General features: G+C 37.8%; 1 protein-coding gene across 1 annotated transcript; it reads right to left on the bottom strand.

The window, feature by feature from the left end:
- Positions 1-1,283: 1,283 nt before the first annotated feature.
- On the bottom strand, positions 1,284-14,989 carry fkbp8 (FKBP prolyl isomerase 8). Its single transcript, XM_053634435.1, has 9 exons — positions 14,778-14,989; positions 12,315-12,567; positions 12,031-12,197; positions 11,797-11,885; positions 9,754-9,977; positions 8,547-8,719; positions 8,254-8,331; positions 6,155-6,292; positions 1,284-2,124 (listed from the first exon to the last, which is right to left on the bottom strand). The coding sequence occupies exons 2-9, from the start codon at positions 12,565-12,567 to the stop codon at positions 2,038-2,040; spliced, it is 1,209 nt and encodes a 402-aa protein (XP_053490410.1). The 5' UTR covers positions 14,778-14,989; the 3' UTR covers positions 1,284-2,037.
- Positions 14,990-15,161: the final 172 nt, after the last annotated feature.

Here is a 15,161-nt window from a genome sequence, read left to right as displayed (position 1 = left end):
CCGTCTCTAAAGTTATATATATATAGATGAACACTTTACAGTTGGTTGTGTGACTGTACATCATTTCCTTCAAATGCTATTAAGCTTTAATTTATGGTATATTTTGTGTATTAGCCCATTCGGTAGTGAAATTTATATCTAATTTCTATATGATTTAATAGCTTATTTTAATAAATATCAAAAATCTAAGAGGTGTGCATTATAGCTGACACCTAGATGAACACTTTACAGTTGGTTATATGACTGTTAGAAACATGTATAACAATGTCGTATGTAACTTTAGAGACGGTCCCTTAATTTCCGCATATGTGCGAATATTGAACATCCAACCGACTCTATTCCAGTTAATCACGTATACGTTTTCAATCTCATGAGTTTAATCCAAACCTCAATAACTCAAAAACGTCACTTTATGTCATCTTGGCCCCATCTCCTGGTTCACAGACAAGGGTCACAACCCCACTTGGAGCTGCTGAGTTTAAAAATGGGGCCATAAAAGAGAAATTCACAATCTTTTTTTTTTTTTACAAATTAATATTACAAATACTGTTCTAACTATGAAAGCAGATATTGTGAGCTACTATCTTGAAATGCTCCCTCTCATTCAACATTTAAATGAAGAGAACGTATTTCAGTCCATATTGAGATCCTGACACGCTGCTCTAGTGTAGGAGCGCAGCAATAGAAATGGACAAATTTCTCCATTCATCTACCTCTGCTAGTTCTTCAACAACATTGAGTGACTCTGACCGAGGGGTGCAGCAGAACGCAAGAAAGCAAACATAAAAATATGCCAAAACATTTATTCAATATGGATTTACAAGTGTGACAGGAAACAATCAGGAGAAGCCTAAATGCCAAGATTGGGGGGGGGGGGGGGTCACAAAAAATCATAATGTCCATTTGGAGTCATCCATCCATGTTCATGAGGGGGTCTATGTTTTTATTTTAGTTACAGGGGTCCCTGGATGCAAAAGTTTGAGAATGCACTTAGGGACATGCGGACCTCATTTTGAAAACCATGTCTAGATCATGCCATTTTGATTAATGATTTACATGCTTATGTCCAGAGAGGGTCACAGATAAATCTGATCATTATCCATGAGTTATGACAAAGGAGGAACTGTGTGGAAACAGTCATGAATTACATTAAAATACATCAGTGCTCATTAAGATGTACTGGCAGGGACATATGGAAAGTTTATTATAGAATTTAAAGTGAAACTCGTTTAGGTGATTGTACGTGTTTGACTTTGACTAACCACTTCTTCTCATGAGGTGTATGAACTGAAAGTGTAAAAGTTTATTTAAAAAAAAAAAAATTATATAATATATATTAATTAGTTATCAGGAATGTTGTTACTTTCAATACCAAATGAGTAACCAAACCATTTATAAAATCAATAATCAGAAAATTAGACATAGTGAAATATTTAAAATAAATACCATTTACATATTTAGACACAAAATAAGTCTAAGTCAAATCAATAAAAGTCTAAATCAATTAATTTGGTCTTTTTGTAAAATCCTTACAGTGTTTGGTCAGAGTTTTTAAAAAGGTGAGGTACACCCTCCTGAATGCAAAGGAGGCCAAACATTAGTCAGTGGACTGGTTTGTTAAAACACAGAAGAAACAACTGCAACAAGCAAACATTGAATTGAATTGAGCCATGTAGGAATACAAAGCTAGCAGCATACATATTGGCTACATTAGAAACAGTCTTGCTGATTCAGAAACATAACATAGGAAGGCTAAGGAGGTGATTAGATGTAGAATATACATTTTGCACTGGAAGCTTTAAACAGTTCCAACATTTAGATAAACTAGATCATTTCCTCAACAAAATGGCAAATTTACTCATTTTATAGATGTAATAATTTATCACTTCATACATCAACATTCTCAAGTCACCTTTCATGCATTTAAACAAACTTTGTTAATAATTTATAAAGTTACATTCTGACAGCAAACAGAAAGTACTATAAATGGACGATAGTGTACCGAAAATCGAGGTTACGCTAGTATCCTGAACTAAATTAATTCCTAGCAGCAATGACCACTGACAAGGCTACACCTCCAATAGCAACAGCAGTAGCACCGAACAACCACTTCCAGCTTATACTCTGTGAGAAACAAAGACAAAAGGGGAAAATTATTATTAGGTTTGTAATTTGACATGACCATCGACACCGTACACCAACCAATGAACACTGTCTCCTGATGTTATGCACTTACTACACTGTAATAATGATGTTAGTTACTGTCTGTATACACTCTTAAGAAAAGGACAGGAACAGATTTGTTCGTAAATCATTCGTAGAAGCATTTACACAAGAAATTTGGCATTCATGAAAATCCTTTAAGTTCAGAAAAGCGTTTGCATCCTACTCATTCTCCTGAGTGAGTAAACTGATACATAAGAAGTCTCAACATTAAACCTCAACTGATTAATTTCAAATCATACAATTTGAGGAGTTAGTGCACTTTTATATACAGATTATGCTTAGGTCTAAATACAAGGCAAGGCCAAGTCTTTTGTTTTCGCTATACACTGAAGACATTTGGATTTGAGATCAAAAGATGAGATGTGGGTTGAATATGGGACGATAGATCAGGATTTCAGCTTTCATTTCCTGATACAGTGTGGGAAATAACTATTGTACGTGTCCACATTTTTTTCAGTAAATATATTTCCAATGAGGTTATTCACATGAAATTTTCACCGGACATCAGCATTAACTCAAGAAATCCGGAAATATAAAGAATTCACAACATTAAAGTCCGTAAATAAAGTTATGTGTAATAAAGGGGAATGACACGGGAAAAAAGTATTGAACACACTAACTGAAATGTATTTAATACTTAGTGGAGAAGCCTTTGTTTGTAATGACCGCTTCAAGACGCTTCCTTTAATGTTTGGATTTCTTTATATGTGTGGATTTATTGAATTAATACCAAAGTCTGGTGAAAATTTCATGTGAACAGCCTCATTGGAAATATATTTACTGAAAAAAAAAAAAAAATGTTGACGCGTTCAATACTTATTTCCCCCACTGTATATACATCTAGATGTGTTAAACAACTTTTGTTTGAACCCAGCCATTGGGTTCAAACTGTCTGCCCATTTACAGAGATATGCGTCCAATCTAATTGGGAGGAACTTCATCATGCAGCAAGACAATGACACAAAAATCACTGCCAACTCAACAAGGGACTTCATAAGGGGGGAAAAGTGGAAGGTTTTAGACTGGTCAAATCAATCAGCAGACCTTAACCCAGTTGAGCAGCATTTCATCTCCTGAAGAGGAGACTGAAGGCAGAAACCCTCCCAAAACAAACAAGTGAAAGAGTTTGCATATGGGTCACCAACTTGATGCTGTTTATTGCAAAAAAAGTGAGATTCAACCAAATGTCAAGTGTTATGTACTTTAAGACCATCTGTTCCTATACTTTTGTTCAGCTAAAAGCTGGGGGGGCTTGCCAAAGGTGCCATGTTCTAAGGTGTTTTTTTTTTTTTAACACATTTAGATGTAAATATCACCAAATAAAAGCTAAAATTCTGATCTATTGTCTCATATCTATTTCTCGATCTGAAACTCAAATGTCTACAGTGCATAGCAAAAACAAAAGAATCAGCCTTGCTGTTCCAATACTTTTGGAGTGTACTTCATTTGCACACAAATTTAATAAGACTTTTGAAAAACCCAGTTATTTTATATTAATGGCATTTACTAAAGAAATATTCAATATGGAAAAAAAAGACAGCAAGGCAACATGATCCATAAAGATTAATAAGACTTAAAGAAGGAAGGATTAAAGAAAGATTAAAGAACGCCGGTGTGTAAAAGGAGGACGGGCTCAAGCGGTGTGCAAGTCTGGTCCGTTTGCCACGACAATTTTAATTACTCCAATTTTAATACTCTGAAACACTTCATAACAGCCAGGACTAAGTGCTCAATAAGTGACCGTGTCTCAAGCTGCAGTGTGCCATAGTGTCCTGCATGCCAAAGTTGATTTCCTACGATATATATACAGTTCCTTCCACTAATATTGGAACCCTTGGTAAAAAAAGAGCAAAGAAGGGTGTGAAAAATGGTTTTTATTGTTTAACCTTTTTATCTTTTGTTAAAAAATTCACAAAAATACTCTCATGGATATCTAACAATTGCAAACAGATTTTTATCAAAAAAATATCTTTGTTACATACGTGTGCAACAATTATTAGCACCCCTATGAATTCATACAAGAAAAATATATTTGCACTATATTTCCATTGATATTTAAAACATTTTAGTACACTCAGGTGACTAGGAACAGGAAATTGTTCAACCATGAATTCCTGTTTCACAGGGGTATAAATATGAGGTAACACACAGGCCCAATTCCCTTAGTCATTCATAACAATGGGTTAGAGCGAGGAATATAGCTGTGATGTGCAGCAAAAGGTTGTTGAGCTTCACAAAATGGGACGTGGCTATAAGAGAAAAGCACAAGCATTGAAAATGCACATTTCCACCATCAGGGCAATAATTAAGAAGTTCCAGTCAACTGGAAATGTTATGAATAAACCTGGAATTGGACGTGTGTCTATATCGTCTCAACGCACTGTGAAGAGGACGGTTCAAGTGGCCAAAAAATCTCCAAGGATCACAGCTGGAGAATTGCAGAAGTTAGTTGCATCTTGGGGTCAGAAAGTCTCCAAAACTACAATTTGAAGTCACCTACATCACCACAAGTTGTTTGGAAGGGTTTCAAGAAAAAAGCCTCTACTCTCATCCAAAAACAAACTCGAGCGTCTTCAGTTTGCCAGACACTACTGGAACTTCAAATGGGATCGGGTTCTATGGTCAGATGAAACCAAAATAGAGCTTTTTGGTAATAAACACCAGAGGTGGTTTTGGTGCACACAGGGAGGTAGCCATATGGAAAAGTACCTCATGCCCACGGTTAAATATGGTGGTTTAATGTTTTGGGGCTTTTTTTCTGCCAGATATTAAATGAAATCCTGAACCTCTGCCAGAAAGCTTAACATGGGCTGTGGTTGGATGTTCCAGCAGGACAATGATCCAAAACATACATCAAAATCAACACAAAAATGGTTTACTGACCACAAAATCAAGGTCCTGCCATGACCATCCTAGTCCCCTAACCTGAACCCCATAGAAAACCTGTGGGGTGAACTGAAGAGGAGACTCCACCAGTGTGGACCTCGAGATGTGAAGGATCTGGAGAGATTCTGTATGGAGGAACAGTCTCAGATCCCTCGCCATGCATTCTCCAACCTCATCAGGCATTATAGGAGAAGACTCAGAGCTGTTATACTAAAAGGGTGCCAATAATAAACAAACATGTGGTTTGTTTGCAATTGTTTGATATCCATGAGAGCAGAGTATTTTGTGATTTTTTTTTATCAAAAGGTTAAACAATAAAGATAAATTTTCACAGCCTTCTTTGCTCATATTTACCAAAAGTGCCAATATTAATGGAGGGCACTGTACCCTCCTGCTTTTGCCCCCACACGGCATCAGGGAAGGTGCACTGGTGCGTGAGAAATTTCTAGGCAACAGTCACAGGGACACTCTGCTTCAAAAAAATTTTTAAATACCAGTCTCCATGCGTGAGGCGCTTACGATCAACAATCACTTGGCTGCAGTATTTATTTTCTCCACTTTCATGTCAAATCAATAGAGATTATTATTACTATTAGTAATAGTATAAACACTTGTATATGGCACCAAAAAGGTTTCTGCTATTGTTGCCAGGCAACCTATAGAACCACTTTTTTTTTTTTTAAAGAGCGTACATTCATCCATTAAAGCACTGTTTTCATTTTGCTCATTTAATGCTTTTTCTGTAACACTGTGTCCTTTCCAGAAATTAATCAGAATATATTTTGATATTATTTTAATGCCAAACAAGAAGTTGGGTCACCGAATTGTAGCTACTTTAACATTAGTTAAATCATTAAGACAGAAACACGTACATCAAAACCTGTTTTAAGAACAATTCATATCAATGTTAAGACCTCCGTGCAATAACCTATTTGACATGGTGCTGGCATCCACGAAAGAAAGTGAGCTTCCGTTCCTGCTAAATCCCAATTTAAACCTTGCTGATATTGTTATTTATGAGTGCAGATGATGCCATACACACCCATGAGGACTTGGCCAGGGGTTTCTGTACAGTGTTGATGTCAGGTGGGTTTCCAAGCATCTTCTTGTACATAGCCTGCTCAGCACCCTTCTGTTCCGAGTGTTTCTTCACCAGCTTCGACAGCTCTGCATGGATGGTCTGTACAGGAGAAAAAGTCAGTGTGTGTGTGTGTGTGTGTGTGTTTCTCTTTTGTGCGAGTGTGAAAAGACAGCTGATATATCTGCAGCTCACACCCTGACACACCAGCTATTCAGAACATCTCATAACTTACCAATAAATCAGCTGTACTGCCAATACATTTATTCTGCCTAAAACGTGCAAGATCACTAAACACACAGGAAGTACCACTTAGACAGCATGTTCCCTGCATATAAAATGTCACAGCGCTGACATTACGTTAATACAAAGTGTTTAGAGGAACAGAACTTCGAGTGTAAAAGTAGAGAATGTTCCATCAGGCTCTCCTCTACAGCTGCTACATCCATTAACATGAGCCTTGTGTCCAGTGTAAGGTTTCTAAGGTGCTACGTGAACTTTCCCACTTCAAGCTTGCAATTACCAGACCCTCACTGTACACCTATTCAAATAATTTTGCAATATTATTATTCCAACTTACTTTTTTGTACTTGCTTTGCCTGGACTATTCAAAAGCTCAACAGTTAAACAGAACAAACTCAACAGCACTTAAAAACTAATTAAAGAGCAGAGCGCAAAAACTTGATCCCAACATATTCGTAATAGCCAGAGGTAATAACCTGTAAAAAGGTCAGACACATGAGATGGTGGATAGAATAGGCACAGGTAGGGAAATGTTGTCAATCTATTCATAAGTATGTGCTGCATGGCAGTGCACATCTCTTTCTCTGCCTGTGTAAGCAGAGTAGGGCAAGAGATCCTGCTATTTTTAGAGAGAAATAAGATCGTAGGAGGCGACAGGACAGTGTGCATCTCTGCTCCAACACTGGGTCAGTGTGGAGGATTACAGCACTACCTCCTGGTGGTTAAAGGATGGTTAAATCAGTCATTCTTTGATAATACATTAACCTCCATGTTAAACAGTTAGCAACCCTTTAATGGTTTATGTTCTGTCTGAGGGAAACCTTTCCCGTCTGTTTTTTTATGGGTGTTTAAGTGCTTGTAGGATTTATATCAGGGGTCGGGAACCATATACGTCTCGTTCAGTGACTGACTATGGCTCGACGGCAGGGGGAAAAAAAATAGGACTCACGAAAGCTACTGTGTCAATTCAATTAAAACTTTACATATTTTAAAATATTACATAATTCATAATTAATGCCAGTTTATCATGTATACACCAACCTGTGGCACAACAAGCTCAGATTTCACTGGACAATGTGAAGCAGAGCGGTAATTTCCCGGTCTATTTCATAAATCGGTTGAAAACTACACAACCGGTCTGTTTTCATTTTTTTTTAAAGAAAGGTGAAATGGCTAAAAAAAGAAAAAAAAAAGACGAGTATCGTTCTTAACCAGTCCGAACAGACAGAGAAATTTGGAAGTTAATAGCATTAATGGTAAGTAGTGTTTAGTTTGCTCTCCTACTGCATCTTGTATTGATTTACCATTTGATGAAACTATCCTAGTTGGTTAAATGACCTCCAAGTGCCACCTACAGCCTATTAGATGAAGTGCAGGCTGTTAGGTCAAGGACATGCAAACTGCCAAATGGTCTTTAATACATTACCACTTTTTATATTTGATGCAATAGTGAAGATAATAACTAGAATAAGAAGACGACATACAAAAATATCTTAAGCCTTCTCTGGCTCTTTAAAGAAAAAAATCAAAACTTTTTTTTTGGCTTTTATGGCTCTGCCGGTTGAGAAGGTTCACGACCTCTGGTTTATATGAAATTATCACCGTAATCAACAGATGATCTGATCAGATTTTCACCAAAGTTAAATATCAAATCGTTTTTCTTCAAGTGCTCCCTTCCTGTTTGAAGTATAATGTTTAAGGGTATTTTTGGCATACAAGTTAGTAAGAAGAAGGACTAGACCTGTTGGCAGCAGAGGCATCCCTGTGCATCGAGTTCTGCATGGTTTATTGCAGTTTATTTGGTAAAGGCTATGCGTTACCTTGTTACTTGGATCCAACTTTAAAGCTCTTTTCAAACTTCTAATTGCATCAGCGTACTCTCCTTGTAGTGCCAGTACCTGGAGACACAAAGCAAAATAGCAAATCTAAAGATTTTCAATAGATTTAACTATTCTGGACTGTTCTGCTAAATGGCTACAAGACTGCTATTCTTTCACTGAGCAACCAAAATAGAACAAATAACCAATGAGTGCGAGCAGCACTGACAATCTGAACCTTCAGGATATGACCACGTAACGATAAGTGGAAGGACAGGTGCCTGAAAGTTGGGTACCTTGCCCTGACGAAACAGAGCTTTGATATTGTCTGGCTGATAAGCTAAAACCGAGACACAGGAGCGCAGTGCAGCTTCATAGTGGTCCAGCTTGAGCTGAGCGGCAGCCATGTTGTTTAGGCATTTCAACTTTACATCCAGCAGCTCCTCTTCTTCCTGAGGGCTGATGTCCACTGAAACAACAATTGTATCAGGTCATGACAATAAGGTATTTTACTGCTATTAGGTATTTATATGTATCAAATATGTTATAGTAAGTACATCTATTGCAAGCCCATAGCGTTACATGCATTACACGAACCTTCAAGTGCACCAAAATCGAAATAATTCTTAAAATGTTATAACTTTTGTGGATGTACCAATCCGATGAGGAGTTTCGGGATCAAGGCCGACATTATTGCCGAAATGCTGAAGATTTAATATACAGTCCACACTGAAAGTATTGGAACGGCAAGGCCAATTCTGTTGTTTTTGCTACACACTGAAGACATTTGGGCTTCAGATCAAAACATTTATATGATAAAACAGTGGATATACGCGCTGTATTGTGGTTTGATTATAACACAAACTTCATGACATCTTGAGGAAACACTCCAAAAATATCAGGCCCTCTTTATATAGAAAAACTTCTTATGAAGGCAAAAGCTTGACATGAAAAAAATCAGTGTAATTAAAGTTGTCTTTCCCTGTGGATTTCCAAGTAGACTAATGATACAGAAGCACTCCCCCGACTCTTAGCTTATTTTTTCTAATTTTAAGTTTTGCATAAAGTTCCAGTGCTTATATAAAGCAGTTTGTTTGCATTTATTTAAAATATTCTTAATATCCAATAATTTTATCAAGAGAAAAAGAAATACATGCAAATGTTAAAGGAACGGTATGGGGTTTCTCAAGTTGGAAAATTTATGGAAGCATTTTTGCTCATTCTCTTGAAGGGTGCCAATAGTTCTGGAATTGGCTGTACTTTTTTTTGCATTCTTGAGCTTTGCATATGCCAAATGACTAAATGTAAAGGTAAATTACATCCCACTCATGTGTACTGTATATTGTTCAAACAAATTAAGTAATGGCAGAAACACTCCACAAAGTTTAACACATTTTATAGTCGAAGTTTGACAACAAATGAATCCTAAACCTATCAATCCCTCTTTCCCACAGTGTACTGTAACTACAGCTGCAGACTAGCGTGAATGGCCAGTCTTTTTACCTTTCGAACTTGCTTCCGTTATCTGCAGGGCAATCCCGTAGGAGTTAACAGCAAAAGCGTAATCTCCACGCTGGTAGTGAACATTGCCCTGCTCTCGTTTCTTGCTCGCCAAACTGATCCTCTCAGAGGGAGGCAGAAGCTCCAGGTCAGGAGCATCAACAGCAGACAGGAGATGCACCTCCAGAATCAAGTCAGCATTGGGAGGCACAACAGGAGTAGAATTGCTAATGATCAAAAGATAAACATGGGAAACGTATACTTTAGAGACGTTCATGAGCCACTTACTCAAGACAAATCACATGTCTCTGAGCTGCAAGTCTGAGTCAAGTCTTAAATCTAAATCACCACCAGAGGGGCTGTTCACATTCACAATAATAATAATAATAATAATAATAATAATAATAATAATTTATTAGATTTATATAGTGCTTTTCTTGGCACTCAAAGTGCTTTACATTGTATGGGGGGGGGGGGGGTCTCCTCAACCACCACCAGTGTGTAGCATCTACCTGGATGATGCGACGGCAGCCATATTGCGCCAGAACGCCCACCACACACCAGATATTGATGGAGAAGAGAGAGTGATGTAGCCAATTCAGGGATGGTCCCCTAATAATCTCCATCATGGATAAGGGCCAACGGGGGAATTTCTCCAGGACACCGGGGTTATACCATTACTCTTTACAAGAAGTGTCCTGGGATTTTTAATGACCACAGAGAGTCAGGACCTCAGTTTAAGGTCTCATCTGAAAGACTGATATTGTTTAACCCATGATCAAAGATAATCTTAATTTCTGTTTGTGCACATGGAGAAAAAAGTCAAATATCATGAACAATCAGGCCTAAATCAGAAAGTGAATGAAAGCAATCCTAAACTGGTTTAGAGCCCTGATTAAAACACTAACAATAAAATGTTAAATTGTTAAAAACAATACCGTTTCAAATAACACTATACTACATTAAATAACGTTTACACAAATCCACATTATTGGTGTTGGACTCAATCATCTTGTTCTGATTTTGTTTTTTTAGGATTATCAAGACGCAGCCATGGTTGGACCTCCAAGGACTTCTGACATGCACTTGAGCATTCGGATGCTCAGGGTGAAGCGGCTGTTATGAAATCAGCACCAACGTTGTTATAAATCAAAATGATTTTGATCATTATTGATTCTGCTTAGTAATTTGACACCAATGTTCTGCCAGAAAGCCTAGGACTAGTATGCAAAATTATGTTTTGAATATTATGCAAATTACTTCAAGTTTGCATGAGCATGATCCAAAAGGACCGTTTACATTTACAGTTTCTACTAAAGAGTCAGGAGAAATCAGAATATGCATACATCTTATTTCACATTTTTATGTGTTGAGTTTTATATTCTTTCCTTTCTCAGATACACCCTGTTGTATGTGGGGTTTTTTTATTTATTTTGTTTTTACACGATATGTCTAAGGATTGTAAGCTAACAAATGGCTGTACATGATGTCTTGAGATACCAGTACCACTGTTGCATTATTGTTGCAAAAATTCTATAAATTTTATATATATATTTTTAAAATAAATAAATAAATAAAAATAACGAATAGTGCTCCACAATGGCCAATTTAAGTGATGTTAACAGGTGAACTATTTATTGCCAATACCTCAAATGTTAACCCTGTTAAATGCCTGCTGAAATCTGTGTGGCTGACGGCTCTGATCCAACTCTGATGCATGTAAGTGCTGCTCAAAATGCAGGCTAATGACAATAATTTGAAGTGTGTAGATTATGCTTCAAGAAGAAAAACGTGTAGTCCCAGTGGGGTGAGGGTTTAGGGCGTAGGGGTGTAAAATTATCATTTTAGTGGAAACTTTTTGACATCCAAAGTGTTCATACAAAGTTTTTTTTTTTGGTGGCAAAAAGATTGTTATTGCATATTTTTGAGCAATAACTCAATAAAGCAGGATAGTCCAACATTAAAACATGGAGTTCCTACACAAAATGTGTAAAGGATGGCAGGTCTGCATAATCACTGAACTGATGCATCAGTCAATGATCTCACCTCCCCAGTGCACCGTATGCGTATTTGGCACTTGCTTCTATCAGAGCCTTTTCACCCATCTCCATTAGCTGCACAGTGAGATCCAATGCCTGGGAAAGGCAATAAAATATTTATTTAAAAATAAATAAATAAATAAATAAAGATAGTGGATACAGTAAACAAAACCTGAGGAACATTGTTGAGCCTCACAAACAAGCTTGAGACCCAAAATCCCTTGACTCCAAAAGCACATACCTGAATGACATCACCATCACCAAGAGTGAAAGAGATGTTGGACTCCTCTACTGTAGTTCCGTCACTCAGAGTGGTTTTGAGATTAATGGCGACGTTTTGGCCCCTCTGAGGTTTACTGTCAGGACCAGACCCAGCTTCTAAAACTTTCTTTCTCAGCTGCCCATTTCCTATAAACACATTATTATTGCATCATAAAACCATGTATTATAGGACATGATGTTTTTATTACTGTAATTTCTCACTGTGAAGGAAGCCTTTTTATATGCAAGTGTAACCTCGCATACCTAAGACATCCAGCCATTCCTCTTGGGGTGGACGCTGACTGGGGTCTGTGATTTCTTCCACCATTTTATTTGCCTGAAGGCTTTCTTTCTTTCCACCACCTGCATCTTCTAAAGGGGGCAGATCATCATCCACTCCATCATCAACCTCTTCTAGCATCTCAAAATCTTCCCCACTGTCCAACAAAGTCGTTCGCCCCAACCTTTTCTCTACTGAGTCCTGGCTTTTCACCATTGTCCCATCTTCATTTTCCATCTGGAAAAGTCAATAAAAATAATCAGGCTATAAGACATATTTATATCTTATTCATATTTAAGATATAGTCAATTATAGACAATAGTCATATTTACTGATGCAGACATACATTTATTGTGTGTGTGTGTGTGTTGGGGGTAGCAGAGAGGACTTGCAATATGTGCACATTAATTTGTTAAAATAAGTTTTATAAACTATTATTATACAGTGATCTCGGAAAACATATTCAAACACCTTCACTTTCTACACACTTGTTATAGATTGAATTGAATTCATTTAGATCCTCAAGTTCAATCAGACTGGATTGTGAGTGTCTGAAACTCCATCTTCAGGTCTCTCCATGGATGTTTTTATGGGGTTCAAGCCTGGGCTTTGGCTAGGCCACTCAGGGACATTCGGAGACTTGTCCCAAAGCCACTCGAGCGATGTCTTGGCTGTATGCTTTAGGTCATTGCTGTGCTGAAAGTTGAACCTCCATCAGACATTGTGTGCATTCTGAAGCAGGTTTTCTTCAAGAACCTTTTGGCTGCATTCATCCTTCCCGCTGCTCTATCCAGTCTTCCCAACCCTGCTACTGAGAAGCAGCACTATAACAGGATGCCGCCATCACCATGCTTCACTGTAGGGATGATATTAACCAGTTTATGAGCAGGACCTGGTTTTTTTTTTTGCCAGATGTAGCACTTGGAGTTCAGCCCAAAGTCTTCAATTTTTGTCTCATCGGACCAGAGAATATTTTTCCTCATTCTCAGAGTCCTTTAAGTGATCGCAATATGCGTTTTACTCAGTAGTGTCTTCCGTCTAGCCACTCTACTATAAAGGTCTGATTAATGGAGGGTTTATGAGAAGCTTGCCCTTCCAGTAGGTTCTCCTTTCTCTTCAGAGGACTGAAGCTCTGTTATCGTGGCCATTCTTCCATGTCACACTGGCGAAAGATCAAAGTGCTCCTGAGAACAGTCAGAGCTTTAGAAGTGGGTTTATACCCTTATCCAGTTCTATGTCTTTACACAATTAGATCATGGAGGTATATGGAGAGTTCCTTAGACTTCACTGTTTAGTTTTTGTTCTGAATTGCACTGTGAATTGAGGCGCACACACAGGTCAAATCAATATAAATCATGTCAAATCAGCTGCACTTGCCACAACTGGACTCCAATCAGGTTCTAGACACATCTCAAGATAATCAAAGCAAACAGGATGCACCTCAATCAAGGGTTAACCGAGCGTCTGAATAATAAATGAGAATTATTATATATTATTATTATTTTATTATTTTTAATAAATCTGTAGAAATAAATTTAAATGCTTTTGCATTGTCCTTTAGGATTACTGTGTGGACATTACTGACCAAAAAAATCTCAATTCAATCCATTTTAAATGAACTCAAACACAAATTAACACAATAAAGTGTGGGAAAAGTGATGGGATCTGTGTCCATCATTAACAGGAACTTCATAGAGAAAGTCAAGCCCCTCAGAGGACAACAGACGCGTGTGCACTGATGAAACTGGGTAAAGAAATGCATTTTATTCAGATGGGAAAGGTGGGGAACTCTTTGGTTTACACACAAATAGTTAATGTCACTGAGGGTGCAGCTGGTGTCTATATTCTCTGTTGTATAATAATAATAATAATAATAATAATAACAATAATTTCACAGCAGTGTAAAATGGGGGGTATAAAAAGACAGAAGCAAAACACGTCGTTCAAATTGTTTAATAAAAAGCCTTAAATCCTGAACCCGCTGGCTTTAGCTGACCACTTAGAAAACTCTCTCCTCTGCTCCCGTTATCCATACATGAGGATGAAGGACGTAAGATAAGACTTTATTAATCCCCAGATGAGGATAAAAGGGCGTGAGGATAAAGTGCCTCTGAATCATGAACCTCATTACACACACTGTCAGTAAACATCAGCTCTCGGTGTTCTGACTGCGTTAGCTAAACCCTGACAAGCAAAATCAAGATAAATAAAAGACATGACCAGGAATTATGGAGTTTCCTGTAGAGTAAACTCTGCGTGTTTGTCCTGTAATACAGTTACAGATCTTACAGAGAGTGACATTTTGTTAAATAAAGGCGAGTCCTTCGAGAACTTTCTGTAAACTTTGTTGCTAGCTTAACGCACCAGCTAGGTGGCGTTCTTAACGGGCCAACTTGAACCTGAATTTTTCACAAGAGGCGCAGAATATACAAAAACAACGAACTTACCTTAGTCTAACACGCTCTGAAGTAAACAGAGACCCTGATCTACCTGACAGCTACAACTCTGACTGCAACACAGACGAGCAGGATATACTCTCTCACTGCAGCTTCAGAGACGCCGCGCTCTCAGGCGCGAGACTAGGCACGCGCAGCTTTCCCAGGGATATCGCGCATGCGCGTGCGTTTGAGGCGACTCGCGTTTCCTGCCTGATTTGCACCGCGCATGCGCGCATCGTATTATGCCTTATTTATTTATTTGTTTGTTTGTTTGTTTATTTTATTGCAATTTCAGCCTACGAATGGAAACAGTAACTTACAAACAGTCTTCCAAACCATAAACAAGTTGCGGCATAATAGTTGACAAGGGGAAATTTACAAAAGTAATGATCT

This window comes from Ictalurus furcatus, chromosome 10, assembly GCF_023375685.1.
Source record: "Ictalurus furcatus strain D&B chromosome 10, Billie_1.0, whole genome shotgun sequence".
NCBI lineage: Eukaryota > Metazoa > Chordata > Actinopteri > Siluriformes > Ictaluridae > Ictalurus > Ictalurus furcatus.
Note: the sequence above shows the minus strand (reverse complement) of the source record. Positions and strands in the feature narration are given on the sequence as shown.

Bases quoted from the DNA above. Each gene is read 5' to 3' on its own strand.
- fkbp8 (XM_053634435.1), bottom strand. From the start codon at position 12,567: ATGGAAAATGAAGATGGGACAATGGTGAAAAGCCAGGACTCAGTAGAG. The intron at 12,198-12,314 runs GTATGCGAGGTT...ATGTGTTTATAG, and splicing joins GGAATGGCTGGATGTCTTAG to GAAATGGGCAGCTGAGAAAG. The intron at 2,125-6,154 runs GTGTGTATGGCA...TGTTTCTCACAG, and splicing joins CCCTGGCCAAGTCCTCATGG to AGTATAAGCTGGAAGTGGTT.